This window comes from Drosophila gunungcola, unplaced genomic scaffold, assembly GCF_025200985.1.
Source record: "Drosophila gunungcola strain Sukarami unplaced genomic scaffold, Dgunungcola_SK_2 000067F, whole genome shotgun sequence".
NCBI classification, from domain to species: domain Eukaryota; kingdom Metazoa; phylum Arthropoda; class Insecta; order Diptera; family Drosophilidae; genus Drosophila; species Drosophila gunungcola.
Window position 1 is genome coordinate 271,040 of NW_026453230.1, and position 26,578 is coordinate 297,617.

The 26,578-nt window shown below is 35.9% G+C and overlaps 1 protein-coding gene across 1 annotated transcript; it reads right to left on the minus strand.

The window, feature by feature from the left end:
• Positions 1-1,122: 1,122 nt before the first annotated feature.
• LOC128264371 (piezo-type mechanosensitive ion channel component-like) lies at positions 1,123-24,762 on the minus strand. The gene is made up of 5 exons (XM_052999816.1): positions 24,555-24,762; positions 23,975-24,485; positions 2,526-3,075; positions 1,987-2,470; positions 1,123-1,934 (listed from the first exon to the last, which is right to left on the minus strand). Exons 1-5 carry the CDS (start codon positions 24,760-24,762, stop codon positions 1,123-1,125), a joined length of 2,565 nt encoding a protein of 854 aa, XP_052855776.1.
• Positions 24,763-26,578: the final 1,816 nt, after the last annotated feature.

Here is a 26,578-nt window from a genome sequence, read left to right on the forward strand (position 1 = left end):
TCCATCCAAAACTTAAAGCGAATTCCCAACAAACGAAGCAGTGCGTAACCCAGGAGTGGATGACATCCAACTCTCTGTAGTTTCCACCATGCTTTATGTTCCAATTCGATTATGCTTCCAATCATAAAATTTCCAGATCGAGATGGTGCTACCAATTTGCACGCTATGTCCAACAATGTGAGGTTATGATCCAGTTCAACATTTTCCATTTTTAATCGTAGTCCACAAACGCGAGTGAAAAAACATTAAAAATTAAACCTATTTCAAAACTTAATTATTATCATACCTTCGATGCACACCCCAACTTTAACTTTATCTTTAATTATTTGTACTTTCTAATTTCAAATGTTTTTCCCTTTTTAATTTTTGACTGTTTAAATGCCGAAATTGTTATTCTTGTTACACACTTGCCTGAGAACGCGAAAAGTAAAGTATGTATAGCTTTTTCTCATAAAAATCAGAGCTGAGGTTCTAAAATTTAAACAATATGCTTAAAAAGACAAAAATAAAAGGTAAAAGCTAACAATGTAGTTCATGTGGTTGGATAAACAATAAATGTGACTCAACACATTTCGAAAAGTTAAAATGGTACAAACGTTAGGAGCTGCTGACTTAAGAGTTCGGATTACAAAAAAAAGAGTAATTGGATTCGTTATATTTTATAATGGTTTTCATATTTTACATTAAAGAATATATTTTATTACAAATATTTTGTTGTACACAGTTCGAAAATTTACCGCCTTTTTTTCTCAACAGTTGAGAAAGAAAATTATAAATTTTATATTTATATTTTCTGGCCATAAAAGTATCCAAAGACCCCAAGCAAAATGTCTTGCTAAAAAAAAACTTGTTCTTAAAAATTTACCTCCTTTTATTCTCAACAGTTGAGAATGAAAATTATAAATTATATATTAATATTTTTGGGCCAAAAGAGTGTCCAAAGACCCAAAGCAAAATGTCTTGCTAAAAAAAAACTTTTTCTTAAAAATCGAGAAGTAGATAAGATTTTGAATGTGTAATGGTTTCAATTACTTTTTGATCTTATAAGTTGTTAATATGGAATATAATCGACATAACTTATAAAATTGTTTTGTATAAAGAGATTTATATTTAAAAAGTTACTTACCTAGAAGCAAGAATAGTATTTGCTTGCGTATCCATTATAACGTGACAAAAGTAATATGAACGAAAAATTCTAAGTTGAAGAACAACAAAAGAAAAAATAATCGCATGCCACACTAAAGTATTTTTAAAAATCATATTTTTTGGTCCATAGTAAAATTTGTCTTTTTTTTTTAATGTATTAATTTCATTTATTTCAGATCCTTTTGTGGCATATACTTTTTCAAATGATACATTTTGATGTAGGACATTAAAAACTGCAACTAATATCGGTTCCTTATTAATAATTTGTGAGTCTTCAAGAACAATTATAAAAACTTTGATAATTAAATTAAAAACATTAAAGGCAATTAAGCAGTTCCAACGACAGATGATGTAGTGAATATTTTGCAAGTATACTTCAGAGCCCTGTAGTAAAAAGACTAACGCAAATATTATGTATCCCAAAGACAGAATATCCAAGCTGCAAACGCCACCCATAAATACTATAGCAAGAGTTATCCAAAAAAAACTGCAAAATATAACAGTTTTAAAAACATCCGCGTAGTTACGTACATAAGAGCAGAAATCATGAGTTGGGTTCTCAAAGAACACGTGTCCAAGCTTTGCTATGTTATGAACAACGTAATTATTATTGCCACCACGGTAAGATAAATCATTTATATGCGACAATTCTGCCCTAAAGGATTTTTGCTGCCGTGAAATAAGCAAAAGAATAATATACTCCAGCATAAGATTTGACCTGTATGTATATTTTTTTGAATCATCCAACATACTCCAGATAGACTTATACGAAGACTCTTTTGATGATGCTTTAATTAATCTATTAGTATGTTTCATAAATGATTACATTATAATACCTACCATCGCAAAGGTTGGGAGGAAAATTTAATAGATAGATATATTGCACAAAAATGGATAAAACAAAATATAGTTGAAAGACTTCCCAAATTCGTGCACATTGTGTTCGATTAAGGCACAGCAATAAAATTAGCCATGTTACGTAGGTTAACGCAAGAAAATCGCGTCGATGAGCTATTGTTGACACAAGTCCAATAAGAGTGATTTCTATTCCAAATTTAAAATAGCCATAATTAAGCAAATATTTTAGTAGTCCAGGAAAATCACGCTCCGCATCCAGTCTTGAAATTTTTGGAAATATCACTTTACTATCCTTACTTTTATACATTGCGTATCGTATTAAATGGTCTCGAAGCTTAACCACTGCAAGCAGTGAAGTTACAATCATATAAACAATATTCGGTGATATATACCGCAAGTGAACACCGAATATTTTTCCAGTTTTTCGCAACCCCATCCATTCCGCAAAATTAACAGTATTGTTTTTCTAAGAATAGTTTTTTGATTAAATCGCTTAAATATTTACAATTTTATTATTTTACGCATTTGTAATTAAAGTGGGTTTGATCCAGGTACTTTAGTTGATATATCATTTTCATAAGCACTAAAACCGAAATCCAAAATGTAACTGCCCTAAAAATAACCCGCCTGAGAATTCGATTTACACAAACCGTTAACAGGGAAAAAATAACCAAAAATATATTAAAAAAACAGACTTCGGAAGAAGCACAATAAAAACAAGCTAGTATAACTGCTTTCATCGTATGAATTTCCAAAAATCCCCATGTGAAGAGTTTCCCTGGCCTAAATAATATACGATTCCTTGCTCGTAATTTTTCATAGCCAGCACAAAAAAATATTTTCCAGGACTGCTTATGTATATCCAATACTTTTGGCTGAATTTTCGCTCTTAATGCCAAATGAGAAACAAATTTCCTTAACTCAGTAGACTTTGGACGACGTACGGACTCCATAAATCTTCTGTGAAAATAATGAAGCTGAACCACTGTGAAAATAACAGTGAGTGTGGGTATAAGCAGATTTAAAAATAGATCCTTTGTTTGGTAGCGCCGTAAGCCAATATCACTTTGCCTGGTTTGTATTTGTATATAAAAAAAAGTTATATAAATATCAACAAGAAAAGAATACAACTTCGGCAAGTTAATGTACCCTTGTAGCTTCTTAAAAATTAAATATTCTAAGCTTGTATATAATTTTCGCTAAGTTTTTGGATCGTTTCTATGGAATCTATATGATATTTTAACAAATTTAAAACCGTTATTATGATTAATAAACCATTATTAGAACTAAACGTATATGATTTAATAAATTAAAAATGCGTAGATTTTTTTATTTTGCTTTTTTTCAAATGTTTTTTTTGGAGCTAACCGATATAGTCGTCTGATTTTAATAAAATTGAACCGTAATTAAATTAGAGACTAGTCTGCGGTCAGTACGTGCGACGGACAAAGCTAGATCGAATACCCTAATGACGCTGATCAAAACATTGAATACTTAATGTTACCAAAAATGTCTCCTTTATTGCGCTGTAAGCTTTTGGTTGCGACTATAATAACCTCGGTTAAGCAGAACTAGAGATAAAAAATAAAATTGGCACGAAAACAGGTGAAAACGTAATTTACACAAAACAAATGGTGGCAGAAAAAATGTTAAGTATCATTTTCTGAATTAGGGAGTCCATCTGCAATGAAAAATCCAGGTGTGATCTCTGAAGTATTTTGTCAATTTAAATTTGTAAGCCAGTTCAATTATAGCAATATAAATAATTATGTCAATGTTATAGCTTTCATAATAAATATTAATAAATTTTATAAAGAGTGCCCGAAAAGTAAGTTAGTTGTATTCAAGAAAATGTTAATGTACATTAAGTGCCAATCCCATTCAGTGGTACAATATATAGGGGAAAGATTAAGTGCACAAAACTAATGCAATTTAAAAACAGAAATACACGTCACAAGTAACTGCAGTTAATGAATAGCTGATGCCTTGTGACAACGAAGGGTTAGTGGGCTGAGATACTAGAGTACTTCTTCGAAACTAATTTCTCTATATGAAAATTACTCAATTGTCGAGAAAATCTCTTGTCTTGGCACGCTTAGGCGTATAATGGGCGAAATAATTGATTTTGCAGTGCGATATATTGTTGTGACCCCATCAAGAGGAAAAGCTCGAACATAAAGGCATTGACCTAAGTGAGTCAAAAGTGCATATCTACAAATTTTTGTAGCTACGTTGATTTGCAAAGATTTTGTTTTGTTATTATACGTTAATGCTAGCACAGGTTCACTTTTAAGCCGGGAAATGATCTGGTCAGTTGGCGGTAGGATCCACGTTTTTCTCTATGTCGAGTCCGTGTCCTCGACGGGTCTGCACGGCGCACTTGTACATTTTGAGCCCTTTTAGGACCGTCATGATCACCTGGACTCCTGTCATAAGCCACAGCACGATGTGTATTCTGTTTTTTTTTTCTACTTTGAGGTCTACGATTCCTACGTTGTTCAGAACTTTGGCCTCGTTTTCAGAAGCCTTCGAGGCTTGCGACCCCATAGCATTGCCGTTCACTTTAACCAGGATCCAGGCTAGGCACTCGGATGGGCTCTTCTCGTTTATTGCGCTCGCCTGTAGTGCAGTTTTCAGCGTTTAGTTATCGTTTTTGACTTGTGTATGACTGTCTTTTGCCATGAAGTTGGGCTTTTTATAACATCATTTATAGCATCTATCATCATCATCAATGTACCACTTTTGAATATAGCTAGTTTTCGTGAATTGTTTACCAAGACGCTTTTGTATTGGCCACCTTAGGTGTTTTACAACCTGCTAATGTTAATGTAGATTTATTGGGTGTTAAAACTTTGGCTTCCCAAACCTACCATCCGCTCTAGTTTAAAACTACAGTCGTTTGAATGTCATGTTCTGATATAATTGCCCAGGTCGGTAATTTTCGGTAGATTCTTGAGTACTTCCATTAAACTTGACAAATAGCTTGATGGCTGCCGTTTGTACTGATGTGGATAACACCTAGACTATTTCTCAAACATTAAAAGGGCAATATAACGTTGGAAATGTGGTTTTTGTGAGCCTTCGACTTGTAAAACAAAGGTCTACAAAGTCGGTTCCTGTGTTGCAAAGATCTGGGTTTGGCTGGAAGTAATTTACTAAGGACTTTTGTAAAAAAAATAACGTCTCCCAATTTGTTAAAATTGGATGTCTCACCGATTATTATGTCCCTACAAAATACTAGCTGACACCTCCAAATTTGGGACTTCGTGGTGCTAACATAGATTTTGAGCAGAGAAAAGGAAACGACACTGATTCGAGGCCTCTGCTCATATATAAATATAAAACAAGAAATGAAGCGAACTTTGGCAAGCCGAAGTTTATAGGATAGCCTTAGGTATTGCACAAAACAAATATTCTTTAAAACATCTAAATTTCGGTTCATACATGTTTGAAAACTTTGAAGCTAATATGACTTTCAGCTCAATTATTTGATCGTTCCTAGGGCAGCTATAAGATTTAGTTTTCCGACTTTATTTAAACTGAAACCGTTATTTTGAATATTAAACCATTACTATATACAAAAGAATTTGTTTATGATATTGTTTTCAGATTTGAAAAAAAAACTAATGCGTAAATCTGAACTATTAAGCCAATACTATGTCCAAAAAAAATAAGAAATTAAGATAAGAGAATCTATAATTTTTGTTTTAATTTTTTTTTAATATTCCGATTGTTCCCATTGGATCTATATGATATAGTCGGTTTTGACTAATTAATTCTGAAATAACAAAACATAACTATACATCGAAAAACTAAAAAAAAAAAAACAAATAAGATTGATGTTTCGTGTTTTTGCTGTAATTTTTTTTTCATATTTTCCCCATATATCTCTTATGCGAGCTATAGGCGTCCGATCCGACTTTTATACTACCTGCAATAGGAAGACAACTTTTGGGAAAGTTTCATGCAGAGAGCTTCAAAACTAAGAGATTAGTTTGCGTAGAAACGGACGGACGGACAGGCGGACAGGCGGACATCTATTGTACTTAAAGGATTTAATAACCAGATGCAGACTGATTTTATATATACACACTTTAGTAAGGCTTTTGATTCTTTTAACCATTCCCTCAATTTCAAGTTATTTGAATTGAAAAACTCAGAAGGTTATTTTTAAAAGCGCAGTTTCCAATATGATTAACATAACAATCTAAAGTGCCTGAGGGTAGTCATACGGGCATATTGCTATTTACTTTTGTCATAACACATTCCCAAGAATTAATGTATACTGATGATGTAAAACTTTGTTTGTCCTATAATAACTTGCAATCGGGTTTCGGTTTACAGTCTGATATTGATATTGATTGTTTTCAGTAATGGTTTCATCTAACCTCTTAAATCTGAATTGCCTTAACTATAATGTAATGACATTTTGTAGGGATACGCCTTTATTTATAAGCTATTCTCTGCATAATATGCCACTGGTCCGAATTCGTTCAACGATTTAGGAGTTCTTCTTGCCCCAAAATGTAAGTTCGACTGTCACATAAAGTGTACTGTTAACAAGGCTATGAGTGTTCTTGGATTTATGTAGCAATGGTCAAAAGAATTTGAAGATCCTTATACAACTACATCATTATTTACTTGTCCTATCCGTCCTAATTTAGAACTTTAAGTACAAAAGTAAAGTCGGAACAAAAAAGTTTTTTCGTTTCGCCCTTCGTGGTTGAACTGGGATCAAAACGTAAGGTTGCCTTCTTACTCTAGTAGATAACTATTGCTTAATTTACGCACTCTTGTAAACAGTAGAATCATGCTTGGAACTATTTCTATGCCCAACTTGTCAAAGGTTGACTCATAAAATTGGTAAGCCGATTAACTTTTAATGTATCTTTTAAACCCACCCGCAACTACCATCCTCTTAACTTACCAAGATGTACCTCAAATTTTGGTGTGCAAGAACTCTTTCCCTTTGTAATAATTATAATAACATATATAATCAAATTTGCATTTAACCTCTATCCCTGTCTTAAAAACTACAGTTTTAACATATTTGTACCGTACTTAGATTTCAGTTTTTTTAAAAAGGTCTCTACATTATGTTATTTGTGTTTTCCTCGCAAACTCTATAACTGCCCACTATGCTAATAGGGCCCGAATTATCGTCTGTGGCCGGATCTGGCTGGTGTAGACTGTGCTGGTGGAGTTTAGGAGGCTTCGGGAAGATCCTGGTGGAGTTTTGAGAAGGCTTCTGAATAAAAAACTTATGCTTTCAAGTGTCGCTCTAAGACTGACTTTTATTTTGGTTTCAAGTACAATCGAGAGCTTCGTTTGAGGATGGGGTACATATGTTGAGTTTGCGAAATCTCCTAGGTCAGCGGTTTCGGCCGGATGCCCGAGACCCAGTTGTTTACACGATCCGGCATCCAGAAACCGCTGCGTTGGCGATCCTATGTCCGGGTTGAACGGCATCGCCGTTAGTGGGACAATGCCCGAGGGGGTTTGGGTGGAGGTGATGTCATCGGGAAGACATTAGCGGTAACTCCTCCCCCCTTAGCTTGGAACGATGGCCATAATGAAGGTATGGCGGGAGTGACAATGGGGTCCGCAGGGGTAGGGAAAAAAATTATCTCATTCTTTTTAAAGGTCCAAGCCACAGTTTTGTAGGGGTACGCCTTTATTTATAAGCTATTCTCTGCATAATATGCCACTGGTCCGAATTCGTTCAACGATTTAGGAGTTCTTCTTGCCCCAAAATTTAAGTTCGACTGTCACATAAAGTGTACTGTTAACAAGGCTATGAGTGTTCTTGGATTTATGTAGCAATGGTCAAAAGAATTTGAAGATCCTTATACAACTACATCATTATTTACTTGTCTTATCCGTCCTAATTTAGAACTTTAAGTACAAAAGTAAAGTCGGAACAAAAAAGTTTTTTCGTTTCGCCCTTCGTGGTTGAACTGGGATCAAAACGTAAGGTTGCCTTCTTACTCTAGTAGATAACTATTGCTTAATTTACGCACTCTTGTAAACAGTAGAATCATGCTTGGAACTATTTCTATGCCCAACTTGTCAAAGGTTGACTCATAAAATTGGTAAGCCGATTAACTTTTAATGTATCTATTAAACCCACCCGCAACTACCATCCTCTTAACTTACCAAGATGTACCTCAAATTTTGGTGTGCATGAACTCTTTCCCTTTGTAATAATTATAATATTATATATAATCAAATTTGCATTTAACCTCTATCCCTGTCTTAAAAACTACAGTTTTAACATATTTGTACCGTACTTAGATTTCAGTTTTTTTAAAAAGGTCTCTACATTATGTTATTTGTGTTTTCCTCGCAAACTCTATAACTGCCCACTATGCTAATAGGGCCCGAATTATCGTCTGTGGCCGGATCTGGCTGGTGTAGACTGTGCTGGTGGAGTTTAGGAGGCTTCGGGAAGATCCTGGTGGAGTTTTGAGAAGGCTTCTGAATAAAAGACTTATGCTTTCAAGTGTCGCTCTAAGACTGACTTTTATTTTGGTTTCAAGTACAATCGAGAGCTTCGTTTAAGGATGGGGTACATATGTTGAGTTTGCGAAATCTCCTAGGTCAGCGGTTTCGGCCGGATGCGCGAGACCCAGTTGTTTACACGATCCGGCAACCAGAAACCGCTGCGTTGGCGATCCTATGTCCGGGTTGAACGGCATCGCCGTTAGTGGGACAATGCCCGAGGGGGTTTGGGTGGAGGTGATGTCATCGGGAAGACATTAGCGGTAACTCCTCCCCCCTTAGCTTGGAACGATGGCCATAATGAAGGTATGGCGGGAGTGACAATGGGGTCCGCAGGGGTAGAGGAAAAAAATTATCTCCTTCTTTTTAAAGGTCCAAGCCACAGTTGTAATCAGGATTAACGATGCCACGAGTATGTATATGATTGACAGGTGAGTAGTGGCACGTTCTTCTATGTTGGAAACTGCCAATCCATTTTCCAGGTTGTGCAGACGTAGTTCTTGAAAGTTTAAGGGTTCGACCTCGGGAATTGTTGTTAAGTATTGGATGTGAGGGAGGTTAATTTCGATGTCGTCAATTATTGTAGTGGCGGCCTCGACGTATTTGGTACCGTTGGCGGAGATAGAACAGTTATCGTATTTTAAAAGAGGCATTCTGTGTTATTCGGAGTCGAAGGAGTTTCGCAAACATGTGTACTATCCACTTTTATACAAGGTGTATCAATAATCTTAATTTCTACATCATTCTTAATAATAACATTCGGTACGTTTACATACATTGTTTTGTTAAATGGTAGTGCTATGAGTCGGTATAAATTGTAAGATTGTTGGGACAGAATTGGAACTTTAATGTTAAATATGAGTTTTTATTAATAGTAGTGGATTCTAATAAAAGCACATTATATAATTCGTGTTCCAACTGAACTTCTACTTTCTGATCTGCTAGTAAAGTTTTTAATTTTTCCATAGAATTTAATAAGTATTTCGGGACTATTTTTAATTTGGCAAAAGTAGGCTTTCCGCTATATTATTTAAGTGATTGTAAAGTAAATCTATGTTGAAATTAATCCTGTCTATATATTGAATAAGTTGAATGTTTTTCTGTTCCTCATCTATTTGTTTAAAGATTTTATTCTGGTATTAATTTACAAAATTGCCTATAAGCTCTTGCTCCCTGTTAATGTGGTTAGTTATTTCCTCAAATCTTATACGTGTTTCATTTTGGAAAAAAAGGTTTGTTTCTTTGTTTATTTTTATTTTTGCCTCGTCATAGGCGTCCATATTCCCTGAAACTATTTTAACTATGTGGCCTAATCCATTAATTAATCCTCTCCTGGGCCTATTACCCCCATTGTTGGGAAGCAAGGAATTTAGTCTTTGTTGAACTTGAGATAATTTTTGATGTAAGGTGAGTTTCAAATCTTCAAAACCCTGTTCGTCAGGTAAGTTTCCTATCACCTCCTGTATTTTAGGTTGTCCTGTTCTCGTTTAAGCGATCTATTCGTCTTTTCGTTGCGTCCGCCATGTGTTTCTTTTAGGTCGGGTATAGTTCAGTTTGGAATTCGTTAAGTTTTTGTAAGTAGTGACTGTTTTTACAAAAATGTGAGTGCGGCCACTAAAAAGTTCGAATGGAGTTAAATTTGTACTAGAGTGGATCGCATTGTTGTAGGTTATAATGGTTTCGGAAAGTATCTCATCGTGTTCAATGGTTAATTTTAATTCTTTTCTCTTACTCAAAATGATTCTATACGTTCTACTACAGAGTTACTACTGGACTGTTGAAAGGAAGTAATATGAAGTTCTATTTCGTATTGTGCCAAGAAGTCTTTGAAAATAGCACCAGAGAACTCGGCCCCCTGGTCAAGTATTATTTTTTTGGGTATTCCAAACTGGCAAAAGAAGGTTTTAAAGGCTTTGATAACAAGAATTGAGTTTCTGTTGGTTAACTGGTAGGCTTGAGCGAATTTGGAGAATTTATCAATAATTGTTAAGTTATAATTATTATTGATAGTATATATGTCCGTGTGTAATATTTCTAGGGGCCTGTTCGGTATTTCTGGTAATACAAATGGTGGTTTTTGTGGACACCTATCATACTTAAGTGTAAGGCAGGTTTCGCAGTCCCGGATTACTTGTGAGATTGGAGATTTTAGTTGGGGTATGTAAATTTCCCTTTTTAGATGCTGGTACATCTCTTCCACCCCTCTATGATTGTTGTTAGAATGATGAGTTTTTATTGGGCAGTTAATTTCGTTCGGGTCGATAGGCTCGTGTAAAAGAATCAGACATCTGTAAATCTTATACAAACCGGAGTCTGCGAAATAAAATATCTGTGATTCCTTCTAAGGTATAAGATGGTTCCGTTATACGTGTCCGTGTTTTATTTTTAGATGGATTGCTCGTTACAAATGAGGGGTCTGGCCGATTTCGAATATAACTTGTGTGTTGAATGTGTTAAGTGCCTTTTGGGCTAATGGGATACTAGGTGAAACGGTACGGTCACCGTCGTTGGCAAGTATGTTTGGCTCAATTCTACTCAAAGCATCGTCAATGACGTTTTGTGAGCCTTTTTTGTAGACAATATCGTAATCGTACTCAGAGAGAGTTAGTTTCCAACGAAGGAGCTTGGGGTTTTGGCCCTTAAAGTTTTGTAACCATACTAAGGGTTTGTGATCTGTAATGATTTTGAATTTGTTGCCATACAAATATGGGCGAAAGTACTTAACTGCCCAGATTATTGCTAACATTTCTTTCTCTATATCTGAATACCGGGCTTCCGCTTCATTCAAGGTTCTACTCGCGAAACAAATTGGTCTGTCGGACCCGTCAGGGCCCTGGGAGAGAACGGCACCAATTGCGAAGTTACTTGCGTCCGTGGTGAGAGAAAATGGTTTTTGGAAGTTTGGGTGTTGCAAGATCGGGTTGTTTGTTAGAAGAGTTTTGCAAATTTCAAACGCCTCTATAAATTCTGCATCTATAATGACGGATTTGCCACCCTTAAGCTGGCGAGAAATGGGTTTCGTTATTCTAGCAAAGTCTTTTATAAACATCCTATAATAACCCAATAATCCTAAAAAGGATTTTATTTGTTTAGTAGTTTTTGGGCAAGGAAAATTTTTCACCGCTGCTATTTTGTCTGGGTATGGTTTGATACCATTCTGTGTTATTACGTGTCCCAAAAAATCGTTTTCTTTTCTCAAGAAATTCGACTTGGTGATTTGAATTTTTAGATTTGCTTGGCGTAGTCTCTGAAATACAGAGTTTACGTCCATTAAGTGTTTTTGGAGGGAGGCAGAGAATATAATGATGTCGTCAAGATAGACTAAGCAGATGTCTCCTATTAATTCGCCTAGTACATTATCCATTACCCTTTGGAAGGTAGCTGGGGGGTTTTTCAGTCCGAAGGTCCATCTGGATTTGATGAAACCCGCTGGCCAAATCTAAAGTGGAAAAATATTTGGCCCTACCGATGTAAAGTTTTTAATTTTTCCATAGAATTTAATAAGTATTTCGGGACTATTTTTAATTTGGCAAAAGTAGGCTTTCCGCTATATTATTTAAGTGATTGTAAAGTAAATCTATGTTTAAATTAATCCTGTCTATATATTGAATAAGTTGAATGTTTTTCTGTTCCTCATCTATTTGTTTAAAGATTTTATTCTGGTATTAATTAACAAAATTGCCTATAAGCTCTTGCTCCCTGTTAATGTGGTTAGTTATTTCCTCAAATCTTATACGTGTTTCATTTTGGAAAAAAAGGTTTGTTTCTTTGTTTATTTTTATTTTTGCCTCGTCATAGGCGTCCATATTCCCTGAAACTATTTTAACTATGTGGCCTAATCCATTAATTAATCCTCTCCTGGGCCTATTACCCCCATTGTTGGGAAGCAAGGAATTTAGTCTTTGTTGAACTTGAGATAATTTTTGATGTAAGGTGAGTTTCAAATCTTCAAAACCCTGTTCGTCAGGTAAGTTTCCTATCACCTCCTGTATTTTAGCTGCCGATTCCTCATAATTGTTCAGATGAATTACATGTTTAAATATTTTAAATGATTTTACCACTCTCGCTGTACCCAGGTTGATTTTTAAAAGGGGTTGATCTCTATCCAATATTTCGCTAACGAGCCGTTGAGTTGTTCCCAAGGTCAATCTGTAAAATTACATTGGGAGTATTATAAATAATATAAATTATCCAAGTTTCGCAAGTATGCTTATGTGTTATTTGTCTGTATTACAGTTCTCCTAACTTTTTGCTTGTGTAGTTTTGTTTCCTTATTGTTCGTAATGTTACCCCGCTATCCAGTAATTTTATTTCTCCTATTTTCCTTGCGAAAAATTGAAGTTCCAACCGGTAAGTCGGGGGGGGGGGGGGGGGGGGTTGTCCTGTTCTCGTTTAAGCGATCTATTCGTCTTTTCGTTGCGTCCGCCATGTGTTTCTTTAAGGTCGGGTATAGTTCAGTTTGGAATTCGTTAAGTTTTGTAAGTAGTGACTGTTTTTACAAAAATGTGAGTGCGGCCACTAAAAAGTTCGAATGGAGTTAAATTTGTACTAGAGTGGATCGCATTGTTGTAGGTTATAATGGTTTCGGAAAGTATCTCATCGTGTTCAATGGTTAATTTTAATTCTTTTCTCTTACTCAAAATGATTCTATACGTTCTACTACAGAGTTACTACTGGACTGTTGAAAGGAAGTAATATGAAGTTCTATTTCGTATTGTGCCAAGAAGTCTTTGAAAATAGCACCAGAGAACTCGGCCCCCTGGTCAAGTATTATTTTTTTTGGGTATTCCAAACTGGCAAAAGAAGGTTTTAAAGGCTTTGATAACAAGAATTGAGTTTCTGTTGGTTAACTATTTTTAATTTGGCAAAAGTAGGCTTTCCGCTATATTATTTAAGTGATTGTAAAGTAAATCTATGTTGAAATTAATCCTGTCTATATATTGAATAAGTTGAATGTTTTTCTGTTCCTCATCTATTTGTTTAAAGATTTTATTCTGGTATTAATTTACAAAATTGCCTATAAGCTCTTGCTCCCTGTTAATGTGGTTAGTTATTTCCTCAAATCTTATACGTGTTTCATTTTGGAAAAAAAGGTTTGTTTCTTTGTTTATTTTATTTTTGCCTCGTCATAGGCGTCCATATTCCCTGAAACTATTTTAACTATGTGGCCTAATCCATTAATTAATCCTCTCCTGGGCCTATTACCCCCATTGTTGGGAAGCAAGGAATTTAGTCTTTGTTGAACTTGAGATAATTTTTGATGTAAGGTGAGTTTCAAATCTTCAAAACCCTGTTCGTCAGGTAAGTTTCCTATCACCTCCTGTATTTTAGCTGCCGATTCCTCATAATTGTTCAGATGAATTACATGTTTAAATATTTTAAATGATTTTACCACTCTCGCTGTACCCAGGTTGATTTTTAAAAGGGGATTGATCTCTATCCAATATTTCGCTAACGAGCCGTTGAGTTGTTCCCAAGGTCAATCTGTAAAATTACATTGGGAGTATTATAAATAATATAAATTATCCAAGTTTCGCAAGTATGCTTATGTGTTATTTGTCTGTATTACAGTTCTCCTAACTTTTTGCTTGTGTAGTTTTTGTTTCCTTATTGTTCGTAATGTTACCCCGCTATCCAGTAATTTTATTTCTCCTATTTTCCTTGCGAAAAATTGAAGTTCCAACCGGTAAGTCGGGGGGGGGGGGGGGTTGTCCTGTTCTCGTTTAAGCGATCTATTCGTCTTTTCGTTGCGTCCGCCATGTGTTTCTTTAAGGTCGGGTATAGTTCAGTTTGGAATTCGTTAAGTTTTTGTAAGTAGTGACTGTTTTTACAAAAATGTGAGTGCGGCCACTAAAAAGTTCGAATGGAGTTAAATTTGTACTAGAGTGGATCGCATTGTTGTAGGTTATAATGGTTTCGGAAAGTATCTCATCGTGTTCAATGGTTAATTTTAATTATTTTCTCTTACTCAAAATGATTCTATACGTTCTACTACAGAGTTACTACTGGACTGTTGAAAGGAAGTAATATGAAGTTCTATTTCGTATTGTGCCAAGAAGTCTTTGAAAATAGCACCAGAGAACTCGGCCCCCTGGTCAAGTATTATTTTTTTTGGGTATTCCAAACTGGCAAAAGAAGGTTTTAAAGGCTTTGATAACAAGAATTGAGTTTCTGTTGGTTAACTGGTAGGCTTGAGCGAATTTGGAGAATTTATCAATAATTGTTAAGTTATAATTATTATTGATAGTATATATGTCCGTGTGTAATATTTCTAGGGGCCTGTTCGGTATTTCTGGTAATACAAATGGTGGTTTTTGTGGACACCTATCGTACTTAAGTGTAAGGCAGGTTTCGCAGTCCCGGATTACTTGTGAGATTGGAGATTTTAGTTGGGGTATGTAAATTTCCCTTTTTAGATGCTGGTACATCTCTTCCACCCCTCTATGATTGTTGTTAGAATGATGAGTTTTTATTGGGCAGTTAATTTCGTTCGGGTCGATAGGCTCGTGTAAAAGAATCAGACATCTGTAAATCTTATACAAACCGGAGTCTGCGACATAAAATATCTGTGATTCCTTCTAAGGTATAAGATGGTTCCGTTATACGTGTCCGTGTTTTATTTTTAGATGGATTGCTCGTTACAAATGAGTGGTCTGGCCGATTTCGAATATAACTTGTGTGTTGAATGTGTTAAGTGCCTTTTGGGCTAATGGGATACTAGGTGAAACGGTACGGTCACCGTCGTTGGCAAGTATGTTTGGCTCAATTCTACTCAAAGCATCGTCAATGACGTTTTGTGAGCCTTTTTTGTAGACAATATCGTAATCGTACTCAGAGAGAGTTAGTTTCCAACGAAGGAGCTTGGGGTTTTGGCCCTTAAAGTTTTGTAACCATACTAAGGGTTTGTGATCTGTAATGATTTTGAATTTGTTGCCATACAAATATGGGCGAAAGTACTTAACTGCCCAGATTATTGCTAACATTTCTTTCTCTATATCTGAATACCGGGCTTCCGCTTCATTCAAGGTTCTACTCGCGAAACAAATTGGTCTGTCGGACCCGTCAGGGCCCTGGGAGGAGAACGGCACCAATTGCGAAGTTACTTGCGTCCGTGGTGAGAGAAAATGGTTTTTGGAAGTTTGGGTGTTGCAAGATCGGGTTGTTTGTTAGAAGAGTTTTGCAAATTTCAAACGCCTCTATAAATTCTGCATCTATAATGACGGATTTGCCACCCTTAAGCTGGCGAGAAATGGGTTTCGTTATTCTAGCAAAGTCTTTTATAAACATCCTATAATAACCCAATAATCCTAAAAAGGATTTTATTTGTTTAGTAGTTTTTGGGCAAGGAAAATTTTTCACCGCTGCTATTTTGTCTGGGTATGGTTTGATACCATTCTGTGTTATTACGTGTCCCAAAAAATCGTTTTCTTTTCTCAAGAAATTCGACTTGGTGATTTGAATTTTTAGATTTGCTTGGCGTAATCTCTGAAATACAGAGTTTACGTCCATTAAGTGTTTTTGGAGGGAGGCAGAGAATATAATGATGTCGTCAAGATAGACTAAGCAGATGTCTCCTATTAATTCGCCTAGTACATTATCCATTACCCTTTGGAAGGTAGCTGGGGCGTTTTTCAGTCCGAAGGTCCATCTGGATTTGATGAAACCCGCTGGCCAAATCTAAAGTGGAAAAATATTTGGCCCTACCGATGTAAAGTTTTTAATTTTTCCATAGAATTTAATAAGTATTTCGGGACTATTTTTAATTTGGCAAAAGTAGGCTTTCCGCTATATTATTTAAGTGATTGTAAAGTAAATCTATGTTGAAATTAATCCTGTCTATATATTGAATAAGTTGAATGTTTTTCTGTTCCTCATCTATTTGTTTAAAGATTTTATTCTGGTATTAATTTACAAAATTGCCTATAAGCTCTTGCTCCCTGTTAATGTGGTTAGTTATTTCCTCAAATCTTATACGTGTTTCATTTTGGAAAAAAAGGTTTGTTTCTTTGTTTATTTTTATTTTTGCCTCGTCATAGGCGTCCATATTCCCTGAAACTATTTTAACTATGTGGCCTAATCCATTAATTAATCCTCTCCTGGGCCTATTACCCCCATTGTTGGGAAGCAAGGAATTTAGTCTTTGTTGAACTTGAGATAATTTTTGATGTAAGGTGAGTTTCAAATCTTCAAAACCCTGTTCGTCAGGTAAGTTTCCTATCACCTCCTGTATTTTAGGTTGTCCTGTTCTCGTTTAAGCGATCTATTCGTCTTTTCGTTGCGTCCGCCATGTGTTTCTTTTAGGTCGGGTATAGTTCAGTTTGGAATTCGTTAAGTTTTTGTAAGTAGTGACTGTTTTTACAAAAATGTGAGTGCGGCCACTAAAAAGTTCGAATGGAGTTAAATTTGTACTAGAGTGGATCGCATTGTTGTAGGTTATAATGGTTTCGGAAAGTATCTCATCGTGTTCAATGGTTAATTTTAATTCTTTTCTCTTACTCAAAATGATTCTATACGTTCTACTACAGAGTTACTACTGGACTGTTGAAAGGAAGTAATATGAAGTTCTATTTCGTATTGTGCCAAGAAGTCTTTGAAAATAGCACCAGAGAACTCGGCCCCCTGGTCAAGTATTATTTTTTTTGGGTATTCCAACTGGCAAAAGAAGGTTTTAAAGGCTTTGATAACAAGAATTGAGTTTCTGTTGGTTAACTATTTTTAATTTGGCAAAAGTAGGCTTTCCGCTATATTATTTAAGTGATTGTAAAGTAAATCTATGTTGAAATTAATCCTGTCTATATATTGAATAAGTTGAATGTTTTTCTGTTCCTCATCTATTTGTTTAAAGATTTTATTCTGGTATTAATTTACAAAATTGCCTATAAGCTCTTGCTCCCTGTTAATGTGGTTAGTTATTTCCTCAATTCTTATACGTGTTTCATTTTGGAAAAAAAGGTTTGTTTCTTTGTTTATTTTTATTTTTGCCTCGTCATAGGCGTCCATATTCCCTGAAACTATTTTAACTATGTGGCCTAATCCATTAATTAATCGTCTCCTGGGCCTATTACCCCCTATGTTGGGAAGCAAGGAATTTAGTCTTTGTTGAACTTGAGATAATTTTTGATGTAAGGTGAGTTTCAAATCTTCAAAACCCTGTTCGTCAGGTAAGTTTCCTATCACCTCCTGTATTTTAGCTGCCGATTCCTCATAATTGTTCAGATGAATTACATGTTTAAATATTTTAAATGATTTTACCACTCTCGCTGTACCCAGGTTGATTTTTTAAAAGGGGTTGATCTCTATCCAATATTTCGCTAACGAGCCGTTGAGTTGTTCCCAAGGTCAATCTGTAAAATTACATTGGGAGTATTATAAATAATATAAATTATCCAAGTTTCGCAAGTATGCTTATGTGTTATTTGTCTGTATTACAGTTCTCCTAACTTTTTGCTTGTGTAGTTTTTGTTTCCTTATTGTTCGTAATGTTACCCCGCTATCCAGTAATTTTATTTCTCCTATTTTCCTTGCGAAAAATTGAAGTTCCAACCGGTAAGTCGGGGGGGGGGGGGGGGGGGGGGGTTGTCCTGTTCTCGTTTAAGCGATCTATTCGTCATTTCGTTGCGTCCGCCATGTGTTTCTTTAAGGTCGGGTATAGTTCAGTTTGGAATTCGTTAAGTTTTTGTAAGTAGTGACTGTTTTTACAAAAATGTGAGTGCGGCCACTAAAAAGTTCGAATGGAGTTAAATTTGTACTAGAGTGGATCGCATTGTTGTAGGTTATAATGGTTTCGGAAAGTATCTCATCGTGTTCAATGGTTAATTTTAATTCTTTTCTCTTACTCAAAATGATTCTAAACGTTCTACTACAGAGTTACTACTGGACTGTTGAAAGGAAGTAATATGAAGTTCTATTTCGTATTGTGCCAAGAAGTCTTTGAAAATAGCACCAGAGAACTCGGCCCCCTGGTCAAGTATTATTTTTTTTGGGTATTCCAAACTGGCAAAAGAAGGTTTTAAAGGCTTGATAACAAGAATAGAGTCTGTTGGTTAACTGGTAGGCTTGAGCGAATTTGGAGAATTTATCAATAATTGTTAAGTTATAATTATTATTGATAGTATATATGTCCGTGTGTAATATTTCTAGGGGCCTGTTCGGTATTTCTGGTAATACAAATGGTGGTTTTTGAGGACACCTATCGTACTTAAGTGTAAGGCAGGTTTCGCAGTCCCGGATTACTTGTGAGATTGGAGATTTTAGTTGGGGTATGTAAATTTCCCTTTTTAGATGCTGGTACATCTCTTCCACCCCTCTATGATTGTTGTTAGAATGATGAGTTTTTATTGGGCAGTTAATTTCGTTCGGGTCGATAGGCTCGTGTAAAAGAATCAGACATCTGTAAATCTTATACAAACCGGAGTCTGCGAAATAAAATATCTGTGATTCCTTCTAAGGTATAAGATGGTTCCGTTATACGTGTCCGTATTTTATTTTTAGATGGATTGCTCGTTACAAATGAGGGGTCTGGCCGATTTCGAATATAACTTGTGTGTTGAATGTGTTAAGTGCCTTTTGGGCTAATGGGATACTAGGTGAAACGGTACGGTCACCGTCGTTGGCAAGTATGTTTGGCTCAATTCTACTCAAAGCATCGTCAATGACGTTTTGTGAGCCTTTTTTGTAGACAATATCGTAATCGTACTCAGAGAGAGTTAGTTTCCAACGAAGGAGCTTGGGGTTTTGGCCCTTAAAGTTTTGTAACCATACTAAGGGTTTGTGATCTGTAATGATTTTGAATTTGTTGCCATACAAATATGGGCGAAAGTACTTAACTGCCCAGATTATTGCTAACATTTCTTTCTCTATATCTGAATACCGGGCTTCCGCTTCATTCAAGGTTCTACTCGCGAAACAAATTGGTCTGTCGGACCCGTCAGGGCCCTGGGAGAGAACGGCACCAATTGCGAAGTTACTTGCGTCCGTGGTGAGAGAAAATGGTTTTTGGAAGTTTGGGTGTTGCAAGATCGGGTTGTTTGTTAGAAGAGTTTTGCAAATTTCAAACGCCTCTATAAATTCTGCATCTATAATGACGGATTTGCCACCCTTAAGCTGGCGAGAAATGGGTTTCGTTATTCTAGCAAAGTCTTTTATAAACATCCTATAATAACCCAATAATCCTAAAAAGGATTTTATTTGTTTAGTAGTTTTTGGGCAAGGAAAATTTTTCACCGCTGCTATTTTGTCTGGGTATGGTTTGATACCATTCTGTGTTATTACGTGTCCCAAAAAATCGTTTTCTTTTCTCAAGAAATTCGACTTGGTGATTTGAATTTTTAGATTTGCTTGGCGTAATCTCTGAAATACAGAGTTTACGTCCATTAAGTGTTTTTGGAGGGAGGCAGAGAATATAATGATGTCGTCAAGATAGACTAAGCAGATGTCTCCTATTAATTCGCCTAGTACATTATCCATTACCCTTTGGAAGGTAGCTGGGGCGTTTTTCAGTCCGAAGGTCCATCTGGATTTGATGAAACCCGCTGGCCAAATCTAAAGTGGAAAAATATTTGGCCCTACCGATGTAAAGTTTTTAATTTTTCCATAGAATTTAATAAGTATTTCGGGACTATTTTTAATTTGGCAAAAGTAGGCTTTCCGCTATATTATTTAAGTGATTGTAAAGTAAATCTATGTTGAAATTAATCCTGTCTATATATTGAATAAGTTGAATGTTTTTCTGTTCCTCATCTATTTGTTTAAAGATTTTATTCTGGTATTAATTTACAAAATTAACTATAAGCTCTTGCTCCCTGTTAATGTGGTTAGTTATTTCCTCAAATCTTATACGTGTTTCATTTTGGAAAAAAAGGTTTGTTTCTTTGTTTATTTTTATTTTTGCCTCGTCATAGGCGTCCATATTCCCTGAAACTATTTTAACTATGTGGCCTAATCCATTAATTAATCCTCTCCTGGGCCTATTACCCCCATTGTTGGGAAGCAAGGAATTTAGTCTTTGTTGAACTTGAGATAATTTTTGATGTAAGGTGAGTTTCAAATCTTCAAAACCCTGTTCGTCAGGTAAGTTTCCTATCACCTCCTGTATTTTAGCTGCCGATTCCTCATAATTGTTCAGATGAATTACATGTTTAAATATTTTAAATGATTTTACCACTCTCGCTGTACCCAGGTTGATTTTTAAAAGGGGTTGATCTCTATCCAATATTTCGCTAACGAGCCGTTGAGTTGTTCCCAAGGTCAATCTGTAAAATTACATTGGGAGTATTATAAATAATATAAATTATCCAAGTTTCGCAAGTATGCTTATGTGTTATTTGTCTGTATTACAGTTCTCCTAACTTTTTGCTTGTGTAGTTTTTGTTTCCTTATTGTTCGTAATGTTACCCCGCTATCCAGTAATTTTATTTCTCCTATTTTCCTTGCGAAAAATTGAAGTTCCAACCGGTAAGTCGGGGGGGGGGGGGGGGGGGGGGGTTGTCCTGTTCTCGTTTAAGCGATCTATTCGTCTTTTCGTTGCGTCCGCCATGTGTTTCTTTAAGGTCGGGTATAGTTCAGTTTGGAATTCGTTAAGTTTTTGTAAGTAGTGACTGTTTTTACAAAAATGTGAGTGCGGCCACTAAAAAGTTCGAATGGAGTTAAATTTGTACTAGAGTGGATCGCATTGTTGTAGGTTATAATGGTTTCGGAAAGTATCTCATCGTGTTCAATGGTTAATTTTAATTCTTTTCTCTTACTCAAAATGATTCTATACGTTCTACTACAGAGTTACTACTGGACTGTTGAAAGGAAGTAATATGAAGTTCTATTTCGTATTGTGCCAAGAAGTCTTTGAAAATAGCACCAGAGAACTCGGCCCCCTGGTCAAGTATTATTTTTTTTGGGTATTCCAAACTGGCAAAAGAAGGTTTTAAAGGCTTTGATAACAAGAATTGAGTTTCTGTTGGTTAACTGGTAGGCTTCAGCGAATTTGGAGAATTTATCAATAATTGTTAAGTTATAATTATTATTGATAGTATATATGTCCGTGTGTAATATTTCTAGGGGCCTGTTCGGTATTTCTGGTAATACAAATGGTGGTTTTTGTGGACACCTATCGTACTTAAGTGTAAGGCAGGTTTCGCAGTCCCGGATTACTTGTGAGATTGGAGATTTTAGTTGGGGTATGTAAATTTCCCTTTTTAGATGCTGGTACATCTCTTCCACTCCTCTATGATTGTTGTTAGAATGATGAGTTTTTATTGGGCAGTTAATTTCGTTCGGGTCGATAGGCTCGTGTAAAAGAATCAGACATCTGTAAATCTTATACAAACCGGAGTCTGCGAAATAAAATATCTGTGATTCCTTCTAAGGTATAAGATGGTTCCGTTATACGTGTCCGTGTTTTATTTTTAGATGGATTGCTCGTTACAAATGAGGGGTCTGGCCGATTTCGAATATAACTTGTGTGTTGAATGTGTTAAGTGCCTTTTGGGCTAATGGGATACTAGGTGAAACGGTACGGTCACCGTCGTTGGCAAGTATGTTTGGCTCAATTCTACTCAAAGCATCGTCAATGACGTTTTGTGAGCCTTTTTTGTAGACAATATCGTAATCGTACTCAGAGAGAGTTAGTTTCCAACGAAGGAGCTTGGGGTTTTGGCCCTTAAAGTTTTGTAACCATACTAAGGGTTTGTGATCTGTAATGATTTTGAATTTGTTGCCATACAAATATGGGCGAAAGTACTTAACTGCCCAGATTATTGCTAACATTTCTTTCTCTATATCTGAATACCGGGCTTCCGCTTCATTCAAGGTTCTACTCGCGAAACAAATTGGTCTGTCGGACCCGTCAGGGCCCTGGGAGAGAACGGCACCAATTGCGAAGTTACTTGCGTCCGTGGTGAGAGAAAATGGTTTTTGGAAGTTTGGGTGTTGCAAGATCGGGTTGTTTGTTAGAAGAGTTTTGCAAATTTCAAACGCCTCTATAAATTCTGCATCTATAATGACGGATTTGCCACCCTTAAGCTGGCGAGAAATGGGTTTCGTTATTCTAGCAAAGTCTTTTATAAACATCCTATAATAACCCAATAATCCTAAAAGGATTTTATTTGTTTAGTAGTTTTTGGGCAAGGAAAATTTTTCACCGCTGCTATTTTGTCTGGGTATGGTTTGATACCATTCTGTGTTATTACGTGTCCCAAAAAATCGTTTTCTTTTCTCAAGAAATTCGACTTGGTGATTTGAATTTTTAGATTTGCTTGGCGTAATCTCTGAAATACAGAGTTTACGTCCATTAAGTGTTTTTGGAGGGAGGCAGAGAATATAATGATGTCGTCAAGATAGACTAAGCAGATGTCTCCTATTAATTCGCCTAGTACATTATCCATTACCCTTTGGAAGGTAGCTGGGGCGTTTTCCAGCCCGAAGGTCCATCTGGATTTGATGAAACCCGCTGGCCAAATCTAAAGTGGAAAAATATTTGGCCCTACCGATGTTGTCAAGAATGTCGTTAATATTGGGAATCGGGTACCTGTCGGAGATGGTTTTTTCGTTCAGTTTCCTGAAATCTATTACCAATCTCCACTTCTTTTGTTCGGGGGAGTCGGATTTTTTTGGAACTACCCACACGAGGGCGCCCCAAGGGGAGTGGCTGCTTTTTTTTTTATAATATTTTGTTCAAGCATTTTGGATATTTTTTTTTCGGACCTCCTCCTTATGTATATATGGATATCTGTACGTTTTGACATGTATTGGTATGTTGTCGGTGGTCGGGATAGGGTGCTTGACTGTGTTGGAAAATGTGAGAGATGTCGCGTCGTCATAGAAAAGATCTTGAAATTTTTTGCAAATTTTAACCAACCCTTGTTTTTTCTCGTCCGTTAGATGCTCCATTTAAATTTGTTCGCTAAGATTGCCCCTTATTTGTTGGTAGCTTGGATTGAGTGTTACTCCGTTTATTTGGTCGTAACATTCTTTGTTATATGGTTGTACCTTCAATGGTTGGTCGAGGCATAGGATCTGTCCAGTCCCGGAATTGTTAGTTATTTCAAAGAAGCTATGGCCGTCTGAGGCTGTGTAAAGTCCCCCGGAAACAGAAAGACTGCTGTCTACCTCTAGTGAATTACAGAGAAAGTCACCTTCCATTAGATTTACTGGTAGTTTGATAATGGTTTTACTTTGGGGCTGGATAAAAAGTTCATCTGTTCCTCTATTAACTTCTGTAATAATGTTGATTGTGGTGAATGGGGTTTCGATTTTAAGCTCCTTAATATTAATCTTTACTTTTCGGTCTGTTAGGAAATCCATTCCAAGAAAACCATCAAAGTATGGGTGGAATTTGAAAAGTAGTAACTGAATTTCTCCATGTTCTTTAAGTGATACCGGTGTCGATGAGGAATTTTAGTGGTTTTGGGGAATAGGACAGAGTGACAACTATATAGGGAAGAGATAGACCATGCGTTTTCTTGTTTATGTAACCGACTTGTCGGTCGAGGCTTCGTGTTGAAAATTTGAGCTGTCGTCAATGTTGTTAAAATTGGGAGCAGGCCTTCGTGAGGTACTGCTACGATTTTGATCAGTATTATTTCCTCCCACTCTATTGTTGTTATTCTGCCTGTTGTTATTGAAACGATACTGGCTTTGGTTGGGGCCTTGGCGGAACGGGTTTCCCGAGGAATAGGAATTTCCACGATAATCTTGCCCGTAATTATTGGAAGAGTAGTTATTTCCACCAACAGAGTTGTTCTGGTACGAACCCCTCTGATAGGGTCTATTGCGATATGAGTTGAATCTTTTATTTTGTAGTTTGTTTTGTTTTTGATAAATGAAGTTCTGCTCAGCTTGGCACCACTCGTAAGCCGCCTCGATCGTTGTCGGATTCCGGGCTCGGATGACCGTTCTGAGTGGGTCCCGTAGCCCGACGAGGAAGGCGTTAAGGCAAATTCCTTCATAAAGAGCTCTTTTTGATGCTGCACTTACACCGTGGTCAGGGTCTGCGGGGAGTGACAAAAGTTCGCTACGGAGTCTTGTGATTTCGAAAAATAATCTACCCAGGGACTTACTAGCGGGAAGGTTCTGAATTTCGGCGATGAGTATTGGTTCTGTCTTTTTGCAGGCATACATACGCTTCAGATTTTCCCTGATACTGTCCCATTCTAGCTTGGTGTCTAAGATATTCAGAGTCTCGTCCGCTTTTCCAATAATTTTGTTTCTCAAGTTTCTTAGTAGTAATTGTCCGTACGGGGTTTGGTCCGTTCCCCTTATTAACATAATAATTTCCTCAACGCTTACAACAAATTTCTGGAGGGTACCTGGGGTCCCTTCGAAAGTAGGCAATTGCTTGACGAAGGCTAATATATCGGTTGGGTTAAATGGTGGTATTTAGGGTTGTGGTTGACGAAGTGTTTAGAATGGTGCTAGCATTTCCTATATTGTTAGTGGCTCTATCAGTGGGGCTAGTGGTCCTAGAACCCGATGCGTTTCCCGAATCCATGATTATAATTTCTTCTTCCCTAATATTTGGTAGGCTAGTAATACTCCTGAGACCTAGTCTAGTTCTAGTTTTCTCTACTATTGTTTTTCTGACATTAGGTGGGGAAAATACGTATTTGCGTAATTAAAGATTTAGGAGATAAATATGTGAATTTTGGAATTATATGTTTTGGTAGATATTATGTGCTTTATAAGAGGAGGTGTAAAATTATAAATTGTGTGAAAAAATCGTATTATCTATATTTTCTCGTGTAGTTATCTTAATAAGAATGTGTCTTTCGCAAATTGTTATTTGATTTTACTCTTAAATTATAGTTGAAATGGCAACAATGTAAATAGTTTAGAGGTTTTTTTTTTTTGTTTTTTATTTTTTTAACGATTTCATCGACGAGTTTGTATTCTTTTCTGCAGCATTGTAGCTGTTTATTTATTTATTTTTTTGTTTTTTTTTATGTGTGGGGCTCAATTGTATCCGGTTTCATGGCAAGAACAAGGGAATAGGGGAGAAAGAAAGAGCGAGTCGTCGTTGGTTCCCGGTCTTACGCTCTCATTTATATAAATATACAAAAGAACAAAAGGCCTGGAACACAGACGACGCGAGTGGTGCCCCCCTCCCTTCCTCTATTTAGAGTGCTTAGACATGAATAATATTTTTCTATGATTGTATGTTGCAAATGTGCGTATGTGGAGGTTCGAAGACAATTTAAAGTGTGTAACAATTGTCGATGTGATTCAGACATAGATGGTCGAAATTAATGTGGGTGCGAAAATCAAATTTTCAGTGTACGTTTTATTTGGAGTATTTTAGGTTGTACATATCTATAAAAATGCGCGATGCATTTTGTGCCGATCAGCGATTGATGGTCACAATTGATATATAATAAAAATTTGTAGTGTTTAAATTTTTTTTATTTATATTTTTTTTAAACATGTCGTTTTATATATCTATAATAATGCGCGATGCATTTTGTGCCGATCAGCGATTGATGGTCACAATTGATATAGATATATAATAAAAATTTGTAGTGTATAAATTTTTTTATTTATATTTTTTTTTTTAACATGTCGTTTTTTTATATCTATAATAATGCGCGATGCATTTTGTGCCGATCAGCGATTGATGGTCACAATTGACATAGATATATAATGAAAATTTGTGGTGTATAAATTTTTTTATTTTTTATTTTTTTTTTTTTTAAACATGTCGTTTTATATATCTATAATAATGCGCGATGCATTTTGTGCCGATCAGCGATTGATGGTCACAATTAATATAGATATATAATAAAAATTTGTAGTGTATAAATTTTTTTTATTTATATTTTTTTTAAACATGTCGTTTTTATATATCTATAATAATGCGCGATGCATTTTGTTCCGATCAGCGATTGATGGTCACAATTGATATAGATATATAATAAAAATTTGTAGTGTATAAATTTTTTTTATTTATATTTTTTTAAACATGTCGTTTTTATATATCTATAATAATGCGCGATGCATTTTGTGCCGATCAGCGATTGATGGTCACAATTCGTATAGATACATAATTTGATTTAGATAACCACATTTAGATAGATTGAGATAACCACAT